Source organism: Marmota flaviventris, chromosome 5 (genome assembly GCF_047511675.1).
Source record: "Marmota flaviventris isolate mMarFla1 chromosome 5, mMarFla1.hap1, whole genome shotgun sequence".
Taxonomy (NCBI): domain Eukaryota; kingdom Metazoa; phylum Chordata; class Mammalia; order Rodentia; family Sciuridae; genus Marmota; species Marmota flaviventris.
Genome location: NC_092502.1, coordinates 88492571 through 88519124, shown reverse-complemented (window position 1 = coordinate 88519124; position 26554 = coordinate 88492571). Strand labels below are relative to the sequence as shown.

General features: G+C 36.6%; 1 protein-coding gene across 1 annotated transcript in view; it reads left to right on the top strand.

Annotated features, from left to right (window-relative positions):
• Fam81b (family with sequence similarity 81 member B) overlaps positions 1–26554 on the top strand; it is a 72468-nt gene that overhangs the window by 24206 nt on the left and 21708 nt on the right. Inside the window, 3 exon segments of the mRNA XM_027927503.2 lie at positions 4353–4596; positions 10063–10181; positions 25382–25511. Of these exon segments, the coding sequence (XP_027783304.2) occupies positions 4353–4596; positions 10063–10181; positions 25382–25511 (493 nt within the window).

Genomic DNA, 26554 nt, shown 5'->3' with positions numbered 1-26554 from the left:
GGATCAATCCACGGGTTTAAGTTAAGGTTCTTAGATCTAATCATTTCACCTCCTATATTAATGTAGGAGATTTTTTGTTTGTTTTTTGAGGGGTTGAGCCCAGGTGTGCTCAACCCCTAAGCCACATCCCCAGCCCTTTTTTAGTGTTTTGAGACAGGGTGCTAAGATACTGAACCTTACTTTGAAGTCATAATCCTCCTACCTCAGCCTCCTGATCCACAGGGATTATAGGCATTTGCCACTATACCCAGCCCAACACAGAAGTTTTTTTGTTTTTTTTCACTGTTTTATTATTTTTTTAATTTATATATGACAGTAGACTGCATTACAATTCATATTACACATATAGAGCACAAATTTTTCATATCTCTGGTTGTATACAAAGTATATTCACACTGATTCGTGTCCTCATACATGTACCTTGGATAATAATGTTCATCACATTTCACCATCATTTCTAACCCAATATTCCTCCCTTGCCATATCTAGAGTTCTTCTATTCTTCCCATGCTCCCCCTCCTTACCCCACTATGAATCAGCCTTCTTATATTGGAGAAATATTTGACATTTGGTTTTTGGGGATTGGCTAACTTCATTTAGCATTATCTTCTCTAACTCCATTTACCTGCAAATGCCATGATTTTATTCTCTTTTATTGCTCGGTAATATTCCATTGTGTATATATGCTGCATTTTTTATCTATTCATCTATTGAAGGACATCTAGGTTGACTCCATAGTTTAGCTATTGTGAATTGTGCTGCTATAAACATTGATGTGGTTGTGTCCCTGAATTATGCTGTTTTTAAGTCCTTTAGGTATAAACTGAGGAAAGGGGTACCTAGGTCAAATGGTGATTCCATTCCCAATTTTCCAAAGAATCTCCATACTGCTTTTCATATTGGCTGCACCATTTTGTAGTCCCACCAGCAGTGTATGAATGTGCCTTTTCCCCCACATCCTCGCCAACATTTATTTTTGCTTGCATTTTTTCAGTTTTATTGATTTTATTTTTTAAAATACATGACAGTGGAATGCATTACAATTCTTATTACACATATAGAGCACATTTTTTTATATCTTTGTATATAAAGTATGTTCACACCAATTCATGCCTTTATACATGTACTTTGGGGTTTTTTTGGTATTACAGTTCTTATTACACATATATACCACAATTTTTTATATCTCTGTATATAAGGTGCATTGACACCCAATTAGAGTCTTCATACATGTACTTTGGATCATGATGTCCATCACATTCCACCATCCTTGCTAATCCCCTGCCCCCTCCCACCCCTCTTCCCTATCTAGAATTCATCTAATCCTCCCATGCTCCCCCTCCCTACCCCCACTATGATTCAGCCTCCTTATATCAGAGAAAACATTTGGCATTTTTTTTTTGAATTGGCTAACTTCACTTAGCATTATCTTCTCCAAAGCCATCCATTTACCTGCAAACGCCATGATTTTATTCTCTTTTAATGCTAAGTAAAATTCCATTGTGTATATATGCCATATTTTTTTTCATTCATTCATCCACTGAAGGACATCTAGTTTGGCTCCACAGTTTAGCTATTGTGAATTGTGCTACTATTAATATTGATGTGGCTGTGTCCCTGTAGTATGCTGTTTTTAAGTCCTTTGGGTATAGACCGAAGAGAGGGATAGCTGGGTCAAATGGTAGTTCCATTCCCAGATTTCCAAGGAATCTCCATACTGCTTTCCATATTGGCTGTACAATTTGCAGTCCCACCAGCAATTTATGAGTGTACTTTTTTCCCCACATCCTCGCCAACACTTATTGTTTGTCTTCATAATAGCTGCCACTCTGAGTGGAGTGAGATTATATCTTAGAGTAGTTTTGATTTGCATCTCTCTGATTGCTAGAGATGATGAACATTTTTTCATATACTTATTGATTGATTGTATATCCTCTTCTGAGAAGTGTCTGTTCAGGTCCTTGGCCCATTTGTTGATTGGGTTATTTGTTTTTTTTGGTGCTTAGCTTTTTGAGTTCTTTATTTACTCTAGAGATTAGTGCTCTATCTGATGTGTGAGGGGTAAAAATTTGCTCCTAGGATGTAGCTCTCTGTTTACCTCACAGATTATTTATTTTGCTGAGAAGAAACTTTTTAGTTTGAATCCATCCCATTTATTGATTCTTGATTGTAATTTCTGTACTATAGGAGTCTTATTAAGGAATTTAGGGCCTAATCCTACATGATGGAGATTAGGCTTATTTTTTCTTCTATTAGATTCAGGGTCTCTGGTTTTATTCCTAGGCCCTTGACCCATTTTGAGTTGAGTTTTGTGCATGATGAGAAATAGGGGTTTAATTTCATTTTGTTGCATATGGATTTCCAGTGTTCCCAGCACCATTTGTTGAAGAGAGGCTATCTTTTCTCCAATGTATGTCTTGGAGCCTTTGTCTAATATAAGATAATTGTAATTTTGTGGGTTAGTCTCTGTGTCCTCTATTCTGTATCAATGGTCTACCAGTCTGTTTTGGTGCCAATACCATGCTGCTTTTGTTACTATTGCTCTGTAGTATAGTTTAAGGTCTGGTGTAGTGATGCTACCTGCTTCACTCTTCTTGCTAAAGATTGCTTTAACTATTCTGGATCTCTTGTTTTTCCAGATGAATTTCATGACTGCTTTTTCTATTTCTATGAGGAATGTCATTGGGATTTTGATTGGAATTACATTAAATCTGTATGGTGCTTTTGGTAGTATGGTCATTTTGATAATATTAATTCTGCCTATCCAAGAGCAAGATAGATCTTTCTATCTTCTAAGATCTTCTTTCTTTCTTTCTTTCTTTAGCATTCTGTAGTTTTTGTTTAGAAGTCTTTCACTTCTTTTGTTAAATTGGCTCCCAAGTATTTTACTTTTTTTGAGGCTATTGTAAATCGGGTAGTTTTCCTTTCTGAGGATTTGTCACTGATATTCAGAAATGCATTTGATTTATGGGTGTTTATTATATGCTGCTACATTGCTAAATTCATTTACTAATTCTAGAAGTTTTCTGGTGGAATTTTTGGGGTCTTCTAGGTATAAAATCATATCATCAGCAAACAGTGCCAATTTGAGTTCTTCTTTTCCTATGTGTATCCATTTAATTTCTTTCATCTAATTGCTCTGGCCAGTATTTCAAGAACTATGTTAAATAGAAGTGGTGAAAGAGAGCATCCCTGTCTAATTCCAGTTTTTAGAGGGAATGCCTTCAATTTTTCTCCATTTAGAATGATGTTGGTCTGAGACATAGCATAGATAGCCTTTATGATGTTGAGATATGCTCCTGTTGTCCTAAGTTTTTCTAGTGTTTTGAACATGAATGGGTGCTGTATTTTGTCAAATGCTTTTTCTGCATTTATTTAAATGATCATATGATTCTTATATTTAAGTCTATTGATGTGATGAATTACATTTATTGATTTCTGTATGTTGAACCAAATTTGCATCCCTGGGATGAACTCCACTTGATCATGGTGCACTATCTTCTTGATGTTTTTGTTTCAATTTGCCAGAATTTTAGCATATATGTTCATTAGAGATATTGGTCTGAAGTTTCCTTTTTTTCATGTGTCTGTGCCTGATTTTGAAATCGGGCTGATATTGGCCTCATAGAATGAGTTTGGAAGTGCTGCCTCTTTTTCTATTTCCTTAAATAAATTGAAGAGTATTACTATTAATTCTTTTTTTAAAGTTATTGTAGAACTCGGCTGCCAACACAGAAGTTTTTGAGAGACACTTCATATCCAAACAAAAACAATACAATTAGACATTAATGTGATAAACATGTTGTAAATCACAAAAGACAGATGTGATATACAATGTTTTCCAAATTTATTTGACCATAAAATTCTTGTGCAGTAGCCTATTAGTTTACTAACTACTATTCTAAGACATACCTTTTGGGAAACTCTAATATAGTCACTTTTGCACTTTTATACATATAAGAATTTAGATATTTTTCTAGATTAAAGTTGAGTTTTTATGCAAGTGTATATAAAGGCAGAAATCATGGAAAAAGCTTTCTAGTATTATCTTTTATGGATCCCCCATTCCCTCCCAACCACTACCAATTTGGCTTAAAATTTTACTGTCATTGTATATAGAATAATTCCTCCTTGGGAAACATGAAAAATGCATGATATGAAATCAAGGCAAAAGTCAGGTTAGCTTCTTAGACAAGACATAAACCCAAGATTCTAACCTTGTGAGAACTTAAAGTCCTACCAAATTTCTCACAGGTGAGAAAATAAAGGAGTAGCATGAGGAGGCACGTTCTGGTTCCTGGCTCATCCAGTTCATTCTTGTAACACCCCTGGTATTTCCTTTTCCTGACCAGGGGTCGTCCTTTTCTTCCTGTCATCCAAAACACTCAGAAAAGTCAGCTGGAAGACAGATTGAACAACCAGGAGCGCACCATAGCATTCCTCCTTGAACAAGCCTTCCGCATCAAGGAGGACATCTCTTCTTGTCTCCAAGGGACCCACGGCTTTCGAAAAGAGGAATCACTTGCCAGGAAGTTACTAGAAAGCCATATACAGACCATCACTAGCATCGTCAAAAAACTCAACCAAAACATTGAGGTAGTTCTCTTTCACATATTGGCATCATTGCTTGACAAAAAAAATTATCAACCACCAATGTCATTTTTCAACTGTAGAAATGTGTTGCTGTTGTTTATGTTTAAATGATTATAGCTGCCTCAGAGGAAAACAGTTCAATTTTTGGACTACTCATTTATGCTGAAAAGTAGAAGGAACTTACATTCAAAAACTATTTATTGTCTATCTATCTTGTATTGGCAAAGATCTATTTAACATTATACTACATATTTATGTTAAGACACTCTTAGTCTAAATCTCCAAAGTTCTATTAATGTCATGATTCCAAACAGAGGTATTCATAATACACAACATGCTGGGTCATAAATCCACCAGCAATCTCTGACTCCGTCTCCACCCACCTCCTTCAGTCTGGCCATGCTGGTCTCCCAATTATTCCCTTCTATTCAGTTTGGATCATCTTCCTCCACTATGACATGTTCTTTATTTCCTTCAGGTCTCTGCTTAGACCACCTTCAAAGAGAAAATTTCCTTCATACTGTGTAAGATAGCATCCCTTCTCAGCCCAATAGTTTTAATCTCCCTTAAACTCTACTTTAATCCATAGTACTTAGCACAATCTATTTTTGTCTATTGGTTGTTTTCTTCCTCTAAAATATAATCTCCATAAGTGCAGGAAGTTTTCTTAATTCACTAGTAAGTCAACAGCAGTGTCTGGCATGTAGGCAGCACTCTAAATTCTTGAGAATGTGGGTAAATAAATTATTTTTAAGATTTTAAAGGAAAAATAAGATTTTTGATGGAAAAAGAAAATTCTTAGGCTAAACCAAGATAAGTTTTTATCTGTCAGAGTTTTTAAAGTACATATGCATGATAAATCAGGGTTAACAACTTTTGGGCAAGGATTCCAGTAAATACACCTTTAGGAACCTGGCCAAAAAAAAATGTGGAATAATGAGAAATAACAATGCCCTTTTGCTTTCTACTATCAGTGAGAATATGAATTAAAAACAAATAAACAAACAACAAAAACAAAAGATTAAATACTAATCATGGAATTAACCCAGGAATGATTTGCTCATGAATTTATCTTTGAGGTAGAGGATATTTATGAGTTTATTTCCTATCTGCAGGGTCTAGCAGACTCCATGATGCAACTGAGAAAATATGGAATGTTAAAAACTATTAGTTGACTTTTCAAAAGGTATATTAGTGATATTTAGCTCAGGTTGAATTGACCCTGGTACCTGGAAAGTCAATTGACCAAAGGTGATTCCAGACATGACAGTGTCACTAAGGTGTCAAGAGGCAAGCAGCTCTGTGCTTTTTGAGATGACCAGAAAATCAAGTAAAGGCTGGGACTGTGGCTCAGTGGTAGCACACTTGCCTGGCATGTGTGAGGGACTGGGTTCGATTCTCAGCACCACTTTCAATTCTCAGCACCATGTATAAATAAATAAAATAAAGATCTATCAACAACTAAGAAAAAAATTTAAAAAAGAAAAGAAAATCAAGTAAATATAGCACTAGCACTAAAATAAGATTCCAATACATGATCAAAATATCTTGGTAGTTGAAAAGAACACTCTCACCAAAATGTTCCTAAGCATATTCTGTATTTTGACCTGGGTCATTGTTACACAGTTGATCACATTTGTCAAGATCTATCCAGCTGTGCACTTTGATTTGTGCATTTCAATATTAATTATACCTGAATAAAATACTCTTAGTATTAAAAGGGAAAACATATTCTATATCTCTAGTATCTTTTAGTGTTTCTTTTCCTACAATAATTGATTATCTAGGGCTGGGGTTGTGGCTCAGTGGTAGAGCACTCGCCTCTCACGTGTGAGACCCTGGGTTTGATCCTCAGCACCACATAAAAATAAATAAACAAAATAAAGATATTGTGCCCATGTATAACTAAAAATAAAAATTATCTTAGATTAGTTCTTTTTTTTTTTTTTTTTTTGGTACCAGAATTAAACTCAGGGGCACTTAACCACTGAGCCACATCCCCAGCCCCATTTTGTATATTTAGATACAGGTCTCACTGAGTTGCTTAGTACCTCTTAAATTGCTTAGGCTGGCTTTGAACTGGAGATCCTCCTGTCTCAGCCTCCCTAGCTGCTGGAATTACATGCATGCATCACCACACCTGGCCAAGGTTAGTTCTTTAAAAAAAAGACAAAGCCAAAACATTTTCCAAAAAATTATAAAACCTCAAAATATTTGAGTCTTCTTAAGGGTTTGACATGATTAGAGAAAATGAGGAGGGCTGATTTATGTGGAAAACTAAATTTAAAATACATTTTAAAGGCTTTAGATAACACTGTTAAAACATTATGAAGTAGAAATTATTTGGTTACCCTTAGTGAAAAACTAAAACTATAATTAAAAGCACTTTATAGAGAAATCAATGCTATTCAAATATTTTAATAGCACCTAAACTCAGCAACCTAGTTAGTCCATTTGCAAACCAGCCAGCAAGATAGATCCAAATGTGAACTAAAACTTGACTCAGGTTCTTAAAAGGAATAAAATAATATTTTTTTAGATTACCATAATTGCAACAGTTACACTGCTTGTTTCTTTTTTAAAGAAAATGATTTTTAAAGCAGACTATTAATTATGTCTTAAAAATAACATTTTTAACTTAAAAAAAAGAAAATTTTTTTTGTATAACATTGCCTTATTGTGGATCCCCCGCTACAATTTATAGAAGCAATTCTTGTTCACTGTAATTATTTTGGAAGTTCAGGAAGAAATTTTAAAACCTGAGAAAAAAATTTCTCACAATTCCACCATGAAATGTCAATCTCCGCAAACATCCAGATATATCTCCCTCTAGCTCTTGTAAGTATTCTGTTTAGGAGGCTGAAACTATTTTTGTTGCATAGTCTTTAAATAAAATTATAACACAAACCCTTTCGTGTCATTAGAAACTCCTTGAATGGAGCATATACCATGATTTGCTTTATTATTCTTAATGTTAAAATATCTTTGTGCTTAAGTATATATCTGCATTTGGATTATTTCCATAATATATATTCTTAGAAATAGAATTACCAAGATATAAAGGCTGTGAAAATTCTTGATATGTGTTGCCAAATTGGTTTTCAGAAAGATTATACTGGTTTATCCTTTCATTAGCATTATATGAGAGTGATTTTTTTCAGTGGGCCTATGCCAGCATTGAGATTTATTGTTTTAATCTTTGCTAATTTCATAGGACAAAAAATTAGATCTGTTTTTTTCTTGAAGGTTTTGAATCCACTTTTTAAAAATGACTATGAAATTTTATATTTCCTCTGCCAATATTTTGCTCATGTTTTTTGCCAATTTGTCTTTGAGAGTTTTAGCACTTTTAAATTCTTGTTGATTTAATAAACTCTTTTACATATTAAGGATATTAACCAGTGGTACAATGATAAATGTTTAACAATAAGAATTTTTTTTTTCCTGGGGAGAAAAAAACCTGATGTGTGGTGTTTGCCTACTTGCATGGTGTAAATACTCCCACTATGATTTCAAATAACCACTGTGATGACGCTGAACACAAAGGTGGGGAAAGACGCATAGCATCAGCTCTCTCTCACCAACAGGTACATGCTGATTGCAGAACACTAATGAAACTTTGGCAATAACATTTGTTATTAATGTTTTTCAAGCTTACTTTTAATGTCTTAATTGTATTTATAATGTTTAACAAGTTTAATATAAAATATCTTAAGCACTCAAATATTTTGCTTCTTTTTACTTTTGAGATGAGAAAAGTCTTCAGAAATGAAATAATATCATCTTTTACTTGTTATTCTACTGACTTAATTTGTGTGTGTGTGTGTGTGTGTGTTGCTGGGGATCAAACCTAGTCAGGGACTAATACATGTGAAGCAGGAGCTCCACCACTGAGCTACATTCCAGCCTCCTCTTATGGCTTAATTTCAATTTATATTTTATTCAGTTTTTCTAAAATCTATATCAATATGACATGAGGTAAATACCTAAATGATCCTACACCATTTGTAAAATTTCTCCCCTATTGATTGGTTAGTCTCATGCATAGCATTTTCACACTTACCAAGGTCATCATGACACAATTACATTATAGGACATTATTACACTACATTGAACTCATTGGCAACATATCATTACTATACTGATTTGCTTCTTATACAAAATGTTTCATTCTATCATAGAACATGTTCACCTTCATCACTGTTCTTTAATTTAAAAAACCTACATATGAATGAGAAAAGGCAAAAAACAAACTCTAGCTAGTGTTTTTCACACTTTTATATCTTCAACTTAGGCTCTATTTGCTCTTGGGTTTTCTCAGTCTGCCAATTTAAAAATGGGAAAGATCTGTATTTGGCCTTTGAAATTCCTGTCATACATTTGATAAAAAATCCTACTCTACCTAGCATAATTCATAAACCTAATTTTAAATGTAGTTCAGAACTTTGTCAAATATAATAAACTCAAATGTTTCCCCAAATTCAAATTTATTTGTTTTCTGAAATTCTATGCTCTCATTCTTTTCTCAACAACAACAACAAAAGTATATGTCAACACTTCACATTGGAATTTGAATGTCAACTAAAATGTATTTTTTCTATGGATAGGCAATTTTTTTCAATTTTAAAATTAACATTCATAAACAGGTACAAAAAATAAAAACCACTGTTCTCAGGACCACCAATCTGGCAATATAGGAAAGACAGCTTCACTTCCAAAATACCATGAGAGAAATAACTAACAATACTCAACAACACAATCTGAAAGCACATATGCCATAAACCTTTTGTGTTCTCAAGAAATCTGAAAAAATAAACCCCTTTCACTCTATGTATATGAAATGGTTTGGTTCAGATTGGCTTATGTCAGTTGTGTTAGCTTCATTGTGGTTCTGATTCAATCCATAAAGCACCTGACTGGGCTGGGGACATAGCTCAGTTGGCAGAGTGCTTGCCTTGCATGCACAAGGCCCTAGGTTCAATCCCCAGCACCAGAAAACAAAACAAAGAAACTGACTGATGCCACATTGAATAAAAATCTCTTTTTAAATCTGACCATCCACACTGAAATCGTGTGTGTATGTTTGTGTGTGTGAGAGAAATTTTTATATTAATGATGGCCAAACGGCAACTTCTGGCCAAATCAAACCAATAAACATGTTCTGTTTGGCCTATATAGTGCTCAAAGATTTTTAACAACATGCCAATATTTTTAAATTGAGATTTTTACATAAAGTCTCATTTTCTAGCTTTTGTTGAAACACTAGTGAGATGTTGCTCTCACCTGACCACAATCAGCTACAATCAAACCATAGCTGCCTCCTCCAGATAAACCAAGATCAATTCTGTGAGACCAGCCTCTTGCACTCCTTTACCACCTGGACCTAACCACAAAATCCATTTGCTTCAGGTGAAGTTTTCTTACCATGTGTGATGGAATATTAATTGCCATCTTAACTCAAAATTTCAGGTCTTAGAAGACCAAATAAGAACTCGAGATCAGGTGACCACAGGAACTAATTTCGCAGTGCAGGATCTAAACATCAAACACCTGCAAGGAGTTGGAGACCTTCGGGGAAGAGTAGCCAGGTGAGAAGAAACATGTTAACTCATGTTTAACAATCAGTTCTCAGCCATTGAATTCTCATCCCTAAATAAATTCCATAGTTTAAATAACAAGTTATTGACTTTATATTAAGCTAAACTGATGAAACAGTAGTTGAGAAAATGTCTTTAGAACTTTGAAAGACCCAAGGTTGTATTCAAGACCCCTTATACAGAATATCCAGTTTAGTTTCACTGGAAGTGACTGGAGTCTTGTCTTCACAACCCACAACTGCCCAAATACCAACAGCCATACACAACCTATAACCACATATAAATATCCATTTGTCAGGTTCTAATGAGTAAAACATTTAAAATATACAAGGACTAGTTATCAGTCTAATCAAAGAGATTTTCTGCCAACTAGATGAAGTTTTGAATAGCAGATTTTGTATGAGTTTCAAATCAAGAGTTAATAGTAAGAAATTCAGAAAAAAAATCTGTTAAGCATTGGCAATACTTGTGAATGGCTTACCACTGATACTCTCCATCTCTGCATCTTCTGCCAGAAACTCTTTCTTCTCTCCTGAAATACCCCCACCTCAATCTTATTAATCTTCCCTGAAGTATAAAAGACCAAATGAGAATTCAGTGATTGACATCAAAGTCAAGTCTCTCAATCCGTTTATGCTGCTATAACAAAATACCTGAAGCTGGGTAATTTATTTTAAAAACCAAAACTTATTTTCCCACAGTTCTGAAGGTAGAGAAACATAACAAGGGAGTCTGAAGTTTCAGTTGTCTGGTGAGGGCTGAATCCTCCAGAGGGGAGAGACACTGTCTCCTCACACATCAGAGAAAACTAGTGAAATGGAAAACTCTTCAAATGCTGTGTGAAGACTCTTCTATAAGGGACTCACTGATCTGGCAGGAGCTCTCAGGGCCTACTCATCTCTTAAATACCTCCCTTATTAATACTCTCACGTTGGCAACACCTGAATTTTGGAGGAGACACATTTGAACAATAACATTACTCCAGGGTATTTGTCCATTCAATTAAAAAAAAAAAAAACTAAATACTATAAACCAGGCATTGTACTAAATTTCAGCAACACAACCTGCTCTCTTTAGCTGCTCACAGTCTATCTGGCAGAACAAGTTTTGAAGGTCAGCAATAGGGCAACACTATGCTGAAAACCTGGGGTGCTGTGAGAATATCCAACCAGACAGACAGGGGAGGGGCTTCTCAGTTGAGGTAACATTTGAGATGGGTTGCAAAGGACTTGTAGCAGTTAGCTATAAAAGGAGGGGTGGGAAAGACACTTCAAATAAAGGAGGAATGACTCGTGGAAAAGAATCAAGGCAAATATTATTGTGGTGTGTTGAAAGGCTGGAAGAAGACTATTTGGGGTTATAGGATTTGAGAGTATGATTCAAGAAGAGATGGGAGAAAAAGTTCAAGAAGTGGCACAAAGTTGAAATATGAGTGACTCTGTGGGCCAGTGTCTGAACACTATGTAGAAGGTTATAAATAGCCATGGGAGGATTTCAGGTAAGGGGATAATTTGGGGTGGGGGGGTTCAGAAAGAGGGTATGAGACCAGAGGCAATCCAGGGGAGAGGTGACAAGGGCCTAAACTCAGGCACTGGTCGTAAGTTCCAGAACAGAGCATTTGGAAAATTGAATCTATAGGATTAGTACATGAATTAAATGGAAGATGAGTTAAGATAAAAGAGTGCAGGATAGCTACCACGGTTTCTGTCTTGGGGACCAGTTGAATGTTCATGTTATTCAACAGAAATATAAAATGAGGAACAGTTTTGACAAGGAAATGGGAAGAGAGTCAAGGGGTGATTATGTATTTGGTTAGTACCACATGGGAAGACTGTGGGATATTAACCATAAAAAGCATGGTACTCAAAGGTGTAGAGGCTGGGGGTGGGCCCAGGCTTTTGCTTGACCTATAATAAAAATGATATAGTGGCTCTGGGAAACATAGTGTAGTTCTGAAGTATGACTTCTTTCCTCTTAAAAATAAAGATACAGTGTAGGGAATAATAGCCAGGGTTGGAAAACTGTCATCAAAGAAAACTAAGTGATAACTTAGAGACAATACAAACAAAATTATTGTATTAATATTTTCTGTAAATATATAAATAAACTATATGTAACTATATAATGTTCAATATAAAGAAATTTTTATAATATTTGGGTTAAAAACATACAATTATTTCATATTTGATACATAAGAATTTTTATAGTATTTGGGTGAGTTATGAAGCAAGATACTGAAATAAACATGAGCAAATCCACAACCTTCTTAGATAGGTTTTTGCAAAAAAGATAAACACCAAATATCCATTTTAAGTGAAATATAGTGGGCTGGGGATATAGCTTAGTGGTAGAGCACTTACCTAGCAAGCATGAGATCCTGAGTTCAATCCCAGAACTTCAAAAGAGAAAAACAAAATCATCAGTGAATGAAGCAAGATTTGGTACAATCTGGTGTGTGCTGATGACACTCGCCATGAGTGCCAAACCTATTATTCACAAACCTATTATTTTGTTCTTATAAATCGTATTTTGCATACAAAAGAACAAATGGGTTTAAAAGCAACCCAGAGATCAATAGAATTACATCAAGAAGAGATATACAACTCTTTTTGCTCTGCTCTGTTTCTTCCTTTTGTTTTGGGCAGGGGGTGGGGCGATGTTGGAGATTGAACCCAAGAACTGTGCATCCTAAACACGTGCTCTATATCCCCAGCTCATTTCTATTTTATTTATTTATTTTTTGAAACAGGGTTTTGCTATGTTGCCCTAAACTTCTGGTCTCCATCAATCCTCCTGCCTCAGCCTCCCAAGTAGCTGTCATCACAGGAGTGGGCCACTGTACCCAACTTGCTCCAATTTCTTATTTATTTTCATCTTCAATTGTAAGCAGTGATTTTGGAACAAGGTCTTAGTTTTCCTTGAAATGTCCCCTTTTTATGGAAAATTTTTGAAATCTATTTGGAAATCTGAGACCGAATCTGGCTGAAAGCCATGAGACTTAAATTCATCCTCCCTCTCCTGTTTCTTGTCTGTGTTTTTGCCAGACAAAATGACTAATGGACAAGCTAAGGCACATTGATTACTGGCTCTCCACATCTAGTGACATTAATACCAATTAGCATTTTGAAATTAAGTGAAATGTAGTTGATTATTTTAACGTAATTCCTAACAATCACCTTGCCATTTCATAAATCTGACTCAATATTTAATAACTACAATGTTCTTAGAATTTTATAACTTTTTCCCCACATCCAAACATAGTGGTAGTTTAAAAGCATGTACTTCCAATGAAATGAGATTCTTAAAGCTTCCCAGCTTACCCTTGACACCTTCTCCTCTATTTGATAGATGAGTCTCAAGTGTGAAAAAGGAAACAGTGGGTGTGCAAAGGGCACATCCCTATGGATGAATAGGTATGGCTATGGCTTACAATCGGCAGCAGAAGTCAGAGGAGGCCAAGTTGCTTGCCACATTTGACTCTTTAGACTCCATGGCAAGATTGCATTTTTAAAAGTGATAAACTGGGTTGATGTGTGATTAAAAGCAAACTCATGTCCTTTAAAGAAACAATGATATTATAAATATCAGCAACTTTTAAAAGACAAGGGATACTTCTGGCTAAAGGGGACAGAATACACTTAACTCCACTTTCTTCTCTTGAGATATCTCAATTCCAGTGAAAAATAAAAGGAAAACAAAAACACCTCCTTTAACATAAAATGGAATTTGTCACAACCATTAACCACAAACAAAACACTCTTGCCAAATATTGTGATGTTTGGACTGACACTGTCCTTCTTAGACCTTAAACAAAGATCTCTTCCGAACCAAGAGTCATAATCCTGAAAGGCATAGGCCAAATAATTTTTTTAAGTTTAAAAAAATATTTTCAGTTGTAGATGGACACAATAACTTTTTTGTTTATTTATTTTCTTAATGTGGTGCTGAGGATCAAACCCAGTGCCTCATGCCTGTGTGACAAGCACTCTACCACTGAGCCACAAACCCAGCTCACAAAATAATTTTAATTTCGCAATACTATTTGGGGGCTTAGCTGGGTCAAGAGATAGGAAATGTCCTTTTAGAGATAAGGTCAACAATGCAGAATAGCTGGGGAGCTTTAGCTGCAAATCCAATGGTGTTCTTTATTGTTTCATTAATCTAGGACTCCCTCCTTGCCAGCTCGTAGTTGAGAGAAATTGGAGAGGAGGCAAGAGTGTCACCACAGAAAAGCTATGACTTACATTTGATATGAGATTCTCCAGTCTGTCTTATCAAGGGACAATTGAGAGAAGTGCCCCCACCCTCAGATCTAAGGAAATACCAGATTTGATACTGCAAGACTCCACAGAGCATGGTCTCTGCCCTTCACCAAACCCCACCAATCTTCTGCAGGCAGCCAGAAATATTCACAGATGTCATAGTGATAGGCAGAATCTACCCATGAATAAAAATCACTTCCACTACCATCTCCAGATAAACAGACAGACAGATCAGTCTGGGATGGATAGATACACAGACAGACAAAACACAGGTCAAAGAATGAATGTACTTCATGAAAGGAATTGGCCAAAAAAGTTAAGAGGTCATACAAAAATTCTCCTGGTTTCAAAGAAATCAAGAGCAAAAGAGATAAAAGATTGTATGAACAATTGTGAGTAATTTGGCTCCTTCCAAAACCCCCACCAAATCTACAGTAAAAATATTTTCTCTTTAAAACATAAACCCCACAAGGACAAGGGATATCATCATAGAAGTCCTGGAAATGAGAAAGCAGGAGGACATGTGGAAACTGCCTTAGCAGATTTCATAAAACTAACTTTAAAGCTGTAGGGTAAGCTGAGAACCTTGATTTCACACCACAAAAATCTCAAAAGGTTTCAGGCAATTGCCTCTATGGAGAGGAACTGAGAGAAGCAGGGAAAGGTCAGGAACCATGGTAAAGTAGGTCTCCCCTCATCTTGCAGACTGCCAGTAGATGCCTAGAATTGCAGATAGTACCAAACCCTACAATTACTCTTTTTCCTATATATACATACCTATGATAAAGTTTAATTTGTAAATTAGGTATAATAAGAAATTAACACTAATAACTAATAATATATAAAAATTATAACATATATACTGTAATAAAAGTCATGTAACTGTGTTCTTGTTCTCTCTCAATAGCTAATTGTACTGTACTCACCCTTTTCCATTTAATACTTTCAACCCGATTGACTACAGGTAACTGAAGTGTAAAACTGGATAAGGGACAACTCCTATAGTTTTTTTTTTGCCTTTTATTATTGACTTTTAAACTATAAACATGTTTTACTTTGATAAGATAAAAGTTAATTTTAAAAATCAGGTATAAGGGCCGGGGTTGTGACTCCGTGGTAGAGTACTTGCCTAGCTTGTGTGAGGCACTGGGTTTGATCCCTGGCACCACATAAAAAACAAATAAAATAAAGGTATTGTGTCTATTTACAACTAAAAAAATGTATAAAAAACGAGATATAAGAGTATTTCCCCCCCCAAAAAAAAAAGAGGGTATCATGTAACAAAAGGAAATAGATAAATTGGAATTTCTCAGGATAAGATAAAAGGAAAAAAAATGAAAATATTAAAGATTAAATCTACTTTAGAAACTCCTAAGCAGGATAAATACAACAAAAAATAATAAAGAGTTATTCAAAAAATAAAAAGCATGAGCAAACCACATCAAGAAAATGCTTTTGACATAAAAATGGATATGGATAAGTATGTTTATGACTGACACACCATAGAAAATTTCATGGATGTAGGAGAAGACAATTTAATGGAAACAGAGATCAAAAGGTAAAACTGTGTCCTTGGAAAAACCTGATGTAAGAACAATTAACCCAAGATAATCTGGTTGAAGTTACTGAACATCAAGGATAAAGAATCACTGAGCATCTAGGTAGACAAAGCAAATCACACAAAAGAAGGGAAAGGTATAATCACCTCACACTTCTATATCTCAACCAGCACCAGAAAAGAATGGAGCAACATCTACCATGTTTACCTTTCAAGTGTTAAAGAACAGATTTTCCTAAGGATTTTAACATTACTGAGCCTTTCTTTTGAAATCTATATGACAAAACCCGGCCACTGAAGAATTTTTTAAAAAAGGAATTTCAGAAAAAGAATCATAATTTAGAAGGACTGTTAATAAACATAGATCTAAATATAGAATAAAGATTCAATAACTGTAGGAATTCTGGTTATAGAACATAATAAAAGTATCATAAAATTAAGCATTTAAAAATAGCAAACTATTCACAGACTGTTGAAGAACAAGTATATAAATTTATTTCCTCCATTTTTTTCATATGGTCAACAGATAATATCTAAAGTTGAGTTGGTATTGTAAAAAAAATAACAATTCCAATCTACAATAACTTTTTATAGCTTCTTTATTTCAGAAACAAATATCTCTCATAGTGAAGAAATACATAGCCAGCATTCCATATTGTACTGAACAGATAAAGAATTTTTCTTGTCATTATTCCCTAAACAATACAGTATGATGGCTATTTGCAAAGCTTTTACATTGCATTTATTATTATAGCTAATATAAAAGTTATTTAAGGTATTTGGCAGGATACCATTAATATAAGAAACTCGAAAATCTGTGGATTGGGTATCTTCAGGGTTCTGGGGGCTGTCCTAGAACCATTCCCCTATAGAAACCAAAGGATGACTGCACACACACACACACACACACACACACACACACCTATTATTAAGAGAATGACAGGGTGGGGGGGCTGGGGTTGTGGCTCAGAGGTAGAGCACTCGCCTACCATGCGTGAAACTCTGGGTTCAATCCAGAGTTCAATATAAGATAAAGATATTGTGTCCACCTATAACTAAAAAATAAATATTAAAAAGAATGACCAAATATTAAATATTAGCAATGTTATTTCTGAGAAGTGGGATTTTGTTTTTTTTTCTTTTTCTTTCTTTCTGTTTTGGTATTATATTAATTTTTTTACAATGGGCATGTTACTATTTTAACAGAAACAATAAAACCATTCTAAAGAAAGAGGAGGTAGAGACTTCCTTTTGGAAGATAGAATGCAGGTTGAAAAGCTGCTTAACAATCCTTCACTCAACATGCATGGGTGGGCTTGTGGAGGAAGCCAGGGGAGGTGAAAATGAATAGGTGGCAGCTTCCAAGATGACTAATAAATAATAGCTGTTAATCTTGTGTGGGTGTTCCCTCTGCACTAGGTACTGGCCACATGCTTTATATTCATCACCACCTTCCTTGAATAACTTTACTAAGTAGTGCTTCTCAGGACCTCCACTTAAGTTCTGAAGGTTGAACACGCAATGCTCTTGAGACATATGTCCACTGTTGCCCAGGTGTTTGACACCCTCTGGAATTGCATGGTAGACAAATTGTACAACTGTGTATAGTGATCTTGGCATCACTATACCCCCTCCATTTTTTTTCAGATGAGGAAAACTGAAACTCATAGAAGAAACTTGGCCCAGATCACAAACTTAGGAAGTAGCAAAGCCAGGACTCAAAGTCTGGCTTATCTGACATCAAAGACAAATCTGACAATGGAGACCAGTGGCCTCTAATACACAGACCAACTATCCCTGGGGTTAGAGAATGAGGGAGGGATAGAAGGAGGTAGCAGGAAGCAGTGGTAGCAGCAAGCACTCCTATGTATTTTGGGGGAGGGATTTTAATATGGACTCACATAAAGATGGAATTCCAAATAATCAATAATAGAGGTATAATTCTGACAATGACAGTTTTCATAGACAAACATGGAAAATGGCTTTGGGGCATGACTTGAGTGCATACCATCTTGCTTCTATTCTTTTTTTTTTTCATTTTTTATTGTTGGTTGTTCAAAACATTACATAGTTCTTGATATATCATATTTCACACTTTGATTCAAGTGGGTTATGAACTCCCATTTTTACCCCATATACAGATTGCAGAATCACATCAGTTACACATCCATTGATTTACATATTGCCATACTAGTGTCTGTTGTGTTCTGCTGCCTTTCCTATCCTCTACTATCCCCCCTCCCCTCCCCTCCCCTCTTCTCTCTCTGCCCCCTCTACTGTCATTCATTTGTCCCCCTTGTATTATTTTTCCCTTTCCCCTCACTTCCTCTTGTATGTATTTTTGTATAACCGTGAGGGTCTCCTTCCATTTCCATGCAATTTCCCTTCTCTCTCCCATTCCCTCCCACCTCTCATCCCTGTTTAATGTTAATCTTCTTCTCATGCTCTTCTACCCTACTCTGTTCTTAGTTACTCTCCTTATATCAAAGAAGACATTTGGCATTTGTTTTTTAGGGATTGGCTAGCTTCACTTAGCATAATCTGCTCTAATGCCATCCATTTCCCTGCAAATTCTATGATTTTGTCATTTTTTAATGCAGAGTAATACTCCATTGTGTATAAATGCCACATTTTTTTTTTTATCCATTCGTCTATTGAAGGGCATCTAGGTTGGTTCCACAGTCTTGCTATTGTGAATTGTGCTGCTATGAACATCGATGTAGCAGTGTCCCTGTAGCATGCTCTTTTTAGGTCTTTAGGGAATAGACCAAGAAGGGGAATAGCTGGGTCAAATGGTGGCTCCATTCCCAGCTTTCCAAGAAATCTCCATACTGCTTTCCAAATTGGCTGCACCAATTTGCAGTCCCACCAGCAATGTACAAGTGTACCCTTTTCCCCACATCCTCGCCAGCACTTGTTGTTGTTTGACTTCATAATGGCTGCCAATCTTACTGGAGTGAGATGGTATCTTAGGGTGGTTTTGATTTGCATTTCTCTGACTGCTAGAGATGGTGAGCATTTTTTCATGTACTTGTTGATTGATTGTATGTCCTCCTCTGAGAAGTGTCTGTTCAGGTCCTTGGCCCATTTGTTGATTGGGTTGTTTGTTCTCTTATTGTCTAATTTTTTGAGTTCTTTGTATACTCTGGATATTAGGGCTCTATCTGAAGTGTGAGGAGTAAAGATTTGTTCCCAGGATGTAGGCTCCCTATTTACCTCTCTTATTGTTTCTTTTGCTGAGAAAAAACTTTTTAGTTTGAGTAAGTCCCATTTGTTGATTCTAGTTATTAACTTTTGTGCTATGGGTGTCCTATTGAGGAATTTGGAGCCCGACCCCACAGTATGTAGATCGTAGCCAACTTTTTCTTCTATCAGACGGCGTGTCTCTGATTTGATATCAAGCTCCTTGATCCATTTTGAATTAACTTTTGTGCATGGCGAGAGAAAGGGATTCAGTTTCATTTTGTTGCATATGGATTTCCAGTTTTCCCAGCACCATTTGTTGAAGATGCTATCCTTCCTCCATTCCATGCTTTTGGCCCCTTTATCAAATATAAGATAGTTGTAGTTTTGTGGATTGGTTTCTGTGTCCTCTATTCTGTACCATTGGTCCACCCGCCTGTTTTGGTACCAGTACCATGCTGTTTTTGTTACTATTGCTCTGTAGTATAGTTTGAAGTCTGGTATCGCTATACCGCCTGATTCACACTTCCTGCTTAGCATTGTTTTTGCTATTCTGGGTCGTTTATTTTTCCATATGAATTTCATGATTGCTTTCTCTATTTCTACAAGAAATGCCATTGGGATTTTGATTGGCATTGCATTAAACCTATAGAGAACTTTTGGTAATATCGCCATTTTGATGATGTTAGTTCTGCCTATCCATGAACAGGGTATATTTTTCCATCTTCTAAGATCTTCTTCTATTTCTCTCTTTAGGGTTCTGTAGTTTTCATTGTATAAGTCTTTCACCTCTTTTGTTAGGTTGATTCCCAAGTATTTTATTTTTTTTGAAGATATTGTGAATGGAGTGGTTGTCCTCATTTCCATTTCAGAGGATTTGTCGCTGATATACAGGAATGCCTTTGATTTATGCGTGTTGATTTTATATCCTGCCACTTTGCTGAATTCATTTATTACTCTAATAGTTTCTTTGTAGACCCTTTTGGGTCTGCTAGGTATAGAATCATGTCACTGCAAATAGTGATAATTTAAGTTCTTCTTTTCCTATTTTTATGCCTTTAATTTCTTTCGTCTGTCTAATTGCTCTGGCCAGTGTTTCGAGAACTATGTTGAACAGAAGTGGTGAGAGAGGGCATCCCTGTCTTGTTCCAGATTTTAGAGGGAATGCCTTCAATTTTTCTCCATTCAGAATGATGCTAGCCTGAGGCTTAGCAAAGATTGCTTTTACAATATATGTTCCTGTTATCCCTAGTTTTTCTAGAGTTTTGAACATAAAGGGATGCTGTACTTTGTCGAATGCTTTTTCCGCATCTATTGAGATGATCATATGGTTCTTATTTTTAAGTCTATTGATGTGGTGAATAACATTTATTGATTTCCGTATATTGAACCAGCCTTGCATCCCAGGGATGAATCGTACCTGATCATGGTGCACAATTTTTTTGATATGTTTTTGTATCCGATTCGCCAGAATTTTATTGAGGATTTTTGCATCTAGGTTCATTAGAGATATTGGTCTGTAGTTTTCTTTCTTTGAAGTGTCTTTGTCTGGTTTAGGTATCAGGGTGATGTTGGCCTCATAGAATGAATTTGGAAGTTCTCCCTCTTTTTCTATTTCCTGAAGTAGCTTGAAAAGTATTGGTATTAGTTCCTCTTTAAAGATTTTGAAAAACTCTGCTGTATACCCATCCGGTCCTGGGCTTTTCTTAGTTGGTAGTCTTTTGATGGTTTCTTCTATTTCCTCAATTGATATTGGTCTGTTTAGGTTGTCTATATCTTCCTGACTCAATCTGGGCAGATCATATGACTTAAGAAATTTATCTATGCCTTCACTATCTTCTAATTTATTGGAGTATAAGGATTCAAAATAATTTCTAATTATCTTCTGTATTTCTGAAGTGTCTGTTGTGATATTGCCTTTTTCATCCCGTATGCTAGTAATTTGAGTTCCCTCTCTTCTTCTCTTAGCTAGCATGGCTAAGGGTCTGTTGATTTTGTTTATTTTTTCAAAGAACCAACTTTTAGTTTTGTCAATTTTTTCAATTGTTTCTTTTGTTTCGATTTCATTAATTTCAGCTCTGATTTTAATTATTTCATGCCTTCTACTTCTTTTGCTGTTGTTTTGCTCTTCTTTTTCTAGGATTTTGAGATGAAGTATAAGATCATTTATTTGTTGTTTTTTTCTTTTTTTAAGGAATGAACTCCACGCAATGAATTTTCCTCTTAGAACTGCTTTCAATGTGTCCCATAGATTCCGATATGTTGTGTCTGTGTTTTCATTTATCTCTAAGAATTTTTTAATTTCCTCCTTGATGTCTTCTATAACCCATTGATCATTCAGTAACCTATTGTTCATTCTCCAAGTGATGTATGCTTTTTCCTTCCTTCTTTTATCGTTGATTTTCAGTTTCATTCCATTATGATCAGATAAGATGCATGGTATTATCTCTACTCCTTTATATTGTCTAAGAGTTGCCCTGTGACATAATATATGATCTATTTTTGAGAAGGATCCATGTGCTGCTGAGAAAAAAGTGTAACTGCTTGATGTTGGGTAGTATATTCTATATATGTCAATTAAGTCTAGGTTATTAATTGTGTTATTGAGTTCTATAGTTTCCTTATTCAACTTTTGTTTGGAAGATCTGTCCATTGGTGGGAGAGGTGTGTTGAAGTCTCCCATGATTATTGTATGGTGGTCTATAAGACTCTTGAACTCGAGAAGAGTTTGTTTGATGAACATAGCTGCACCATTGTTAGGGGCATATATATTTATGATTGTTATGTCTTGTTGGTGTATGGTTCCCTTGAGCAGTATGTAGTGTCCCTCTTTATCCCTTTTGATTAACTTGGGCTTGCAATCTATTTTATTGGATATGAGTATGGACACACCTGCTTGTTTCCGAAGTCCATATAAGTGATATGATTTTTCCCAACCTTTCACCTTCAGCCTAGGTATGTCTTTTCCTATCAAATGTGTCTCCTGTAGGCAGCATATTGTTGGGTCTTGTTTTGTGATCCATACTAGCCTGTGTCTCTTAATTGGTGAGTTTAAGCCATTAACATTTAGGGTTATTATTGAGATATGGGTTGTTCTTCCAGCCATATTTGTTTATTTATGTTACTAAACATGGTTTATTTTCCTCTTTGATTATTTTTCCCCCCTTTACTGTCCTACCTCCCACTGTTGGTTTTCATTGCTATTTTCCATTTCCTCTTCCTGTAATGTTTTGCCGAGGATGTTTTGAAGAGATGGTTTTCTAGCTGCAAATTCTTTTAACTTTTGTTTATCATGGAAGGTTTTAATTTCATCTTCCATCCTGAAGCTTAATTTCGCTGGATACACAATTCTTGGTTGGAACCCATTTTCTTTCAGTGTTTGAAATATGTTATTCCCGGATCTTCTAGCTTTCAGAGTCTGTGTTGAAAGATCAGCTGTTATCCTGATTGGCTTACCCCTAATTGTAATCTGCTTCCTTTCTCTTGTAGCTTTTAAAATTCTCTCCTTATTCTGTATGTTGGGCATCTTCATTATAATGTGTCTAGGTGTGGATCTCTTATGATTTTGCACATTCGGCGTCCTGTAGGCTTCTAGGATTTGGGATTCTGTCTCATTCTTCAAGTCTGGGAAGTTTTCTCGAATTATTTCATTGAATAGATTGCTCATTCCTTTGGTTTGAAACTCTGTCCCTTCCTGTATCCCAATGACTCTTAAATTTGGTCTCTTGATGTTATCCCATATTTCTTGGATGTTCTGCTCATGGTTTCTTAACAGTCTTGCTGAGCTGTCTATGTTCTTTTCAAGTTGAAATACTTTGTCTTCATTGTCTGATGTTCTATCTTCTAAGTGTTCTACTCTGCTGGTAGTATTCTCAATTGAGTTTTTAAGTTGGTTTATTGCTTCCTGCATTTCAAGGATTTCTGTTTGTTTGTTTTTTATAACCTCTATCTCCCTGTATAGTTGATCTTTTGCTTCTTGGATTTGTTTATGTAATTCATTGTTGAAGTGATCTTTCATTGTCTGATTTTGCTGTCTGATGTCTTCCTTGAGACTCCAGATCATCTGAAGCATGTATATCCTGAATTCTTTATCTGACATTCCATCTGCTGCAGCTATTACCTCTTCTAACGTTGAGTTGACCTGCATTGCTTGTGGTCCTTTCTTTCCTTGTCTCTTCATACTGTTGTTGTTTCTTTCTGCTTGGTGAAACTGTTGTGCTATTGAATTTTCCCCCTATATATTTATATTGGTCTTGTATAGTTGCAAAGTCTCCCTCGCAGGCACGGGCGGCGGCTCTGCCCCTCCTCCAATTGGGGCAATGTGCCTACCACACAGGCAGGCCGCTGGGCCTGTTCTGCCGGTCGGTAGCAGGTCCGCCTACCTTGCAGGTGCGGGCGGCGGCTCTGTCCCTCTGCGGGCCGCTAGGCTTGTTCTGTCGGTGGTCGCAGTTCTGCCTACTTTGCAGGCGCAGGCAGCGGCACTGCCCCTCTGCAGGCCTCTGGGGCTGTTCTGCCAGTGGGTCGCAGGTCCACCTACCTTGGAGGTGCGGGGGGGAGGGCGGCTCTACCCTTCCGCAGGCCGCTGGGCCTGTTCTGTCTGTCGGTTGCAGGTCTGGCCTGTTCTGTTGGTGGTCACAGTTCCGCCTACCTTGCAGGCGCGGGGGGAGGGGGGCGGCTCTGCCCCTCAGCAGGCCGCTGGGCCTGTTCTGTGGGTGGTCACAGTTCTGTCTACCTTGCAGGCGCGGGGGGAGGGGGCGGCTCTACCTCTCAGCAGGCCGCTGCGCCTGTTCTGCCAGTGGGTCGCAGGCCCGCCTACCTTGCAGGTGTGGTTGGCAGCTCTGCCCCTCCGCGGGCCACTGGGCCTTTTCCATTGGTGGTCACAGTTCCGCCTACCTGGCAGGCGCGGGGGGTGGGGGGCGGCTCTGCCCCTCAGCAGGCCGCTGCTCCTCTTGCTTCTATTCTTGATAAGACTGACTCCTAATATTTTCTCTGGTAGCCTCTGCTCCTACCACCAGTCATCTGGTATCCATCCCTTCAAGGGCATGTTCAGGCAAAATTACCTTCTTAAACCACCTTTAGTTCAATTCTTTGGCACCAAAAATCTTAAGAAAAAAATTTCATTTCTGGTTCCCCAAAATTATCAATTGTCATAATGCAAACTTAGTAGCACTTAGCATGGCAATATGAAAATGTAGTGTTCCTAATACTATCTGCAGACAATTGAAACAGTTATTTTATAAAATGACAATGTTAAAGTGCTCTCTGATAACTCAAACATGGAAGACACAGTCCTTCAGTGCTCTCCATTTTATCTGTCATGAATTCAGGGAACATTTAATGAAACTGATCACAAATGCAGATGTAAACTGCTGTCTCCCAAGTGAGGTCTTCGGTAATGGTAGGGGGCTAGGGCTCTGTGTTTTCTTCCCTGACATGCTGGGAAGATGGTAAATCTTCAACTCAGCTCCATCTCACCAGAGGTCCCTCCCTAAAATATCAAATGCTACCTATGGACCAAAACTTCATCCATATGTTAATATGAATTATTTTTGTCCCTATAAAAGACAAAGGCTAGCTGAGACCATTCAAGGAACAGGAGGTTTGGGGCTAAGAAGGTGATTTTTAAATTTTTTTAAATTTCTTTTTCTTTTTCTTTCTTTTTTTTTTGTTTTTTTGTTTTTTTTGTTTTAATGGATTAGAAGATCTTTGTTTGGGTGGGACATCTTTTCTACCCAAAGGAGAAGAACTAGGCAATCTGGGTGCCAAGTAGATTCAAAACTTGGATTAAAGGGAGCAAAGTGGATTCAAAACATGATAAAGAAGAGGACATTTTATCAATTTTGCCTAACCACAGACAGCATGGTGTATCCCTCCAAAATTAAAATCTGTTAGAAGTCCTTTGAATGAGTTACTATAATGCTAAAAATGTAAACATTTCCCCAATTTATTCTAATGTTCCCTTACACCAATTTGATGCTCTGGGTTTGGGCCAGAATTTTAAAAACTGATTTCTCTCCCATCAGGAAGAAAAAGAAAATGAAAAAGGAGATTCCTATACATACTACTACATCTACCAACGTTATTCAGAGAACTTTAGAACGTTTGTCAGCAAATGAATGCACAGAACTTATAGTATTTAAGATGTTATAAGGCTGTTGAACTCACATAGATTTCCATGTTGGCACTAGATGTGACTCAAGCATTATGAAGCTTTCTGGAGATATACACTTCATCAGGAATGAGTACCGGCAAATGGAGAAATCAATTCAAGACCTCTTGTCTGCCCTAGAAACTGTTTCCAAGAACTTGGATATGAAGGTAATTGGAAAGAGATGGGACTCATGCTATGTGTTACTACCTGAAGTAAGCTCATCCATTATGTCGTATCAAAATGGCCAGACAGGTGGTAATTTTTTAAAAAGAACTCTTTTCTTCCAAAATGAGTAATCTGACAGCTCATGCATACATACAGTCAGTCCAGTCAACAAATATTTAATGAGTGCCACTTATATTCTAGTACTGCTGCTCGTTGTGAGCATAGACTGCCTGATTCCACTGTTAACATCGTTTGCTTATTTTCTGGCTTCCCCTCAAAGACTGGAGCCAGGGATTATAAACAGGCATTTCCCAAGGAAGCTATTATTATTAAAGATCCAACATTAACGTAAGTTGATCATGTTACATCCCTGTTTAAAACCCTTCAATAGTTTATGTCTCTTATAAAAAATACAAAAGTCCTTTGGCCTGAATTTTAAAGGCCATCTCTTCACAAGCCCCCGCTTAGTATCTGTACTTATTATCTGTGCTTTCTGACTCACTCTTAATACCAGGGGCACCAGCTACCTATAAGTAGTTACATGCTTATAGATTTGTCTGTGCCCATTATCGTTTCCTACTTAAACTGTAATAGCAGTGTTGACTTACTCTTTGACATGTGTGTTAGTCCAAAGCCTTTGAGAAGTCAATGCTGTAAAGGAATTAGATGAACAAGATGATTAGATGAACAAGAGATTAACTGAGGGGAAAATCTATGAGGAAAAGAGCTGTATGAGACTGGAAGAACCCTAGTCTGCAAGCAGTCTGGGTCCTATGGGGTGGGGTGGGAACCAGGAAGAAGGTCTTTAGCTGCAATATCAAGAGGAGCGGTTCATCAAGTTCCTGGGAGCAGCCTGTGCAAAAGAATGTCTGGACACATGCTGATCTTTTTGGGTCTAGGCAGTCTAGGCCCTTGAACAAATTATGTTCCTTGCAGTAGATGTCATGTTAAACATGAAATAAACACTAGAATTCTAAGAATATTTTTTATTCAAGGGGCTGGATTTTTATTTCTTTTCATATAATTTTCTTATTAATTTCTGGTT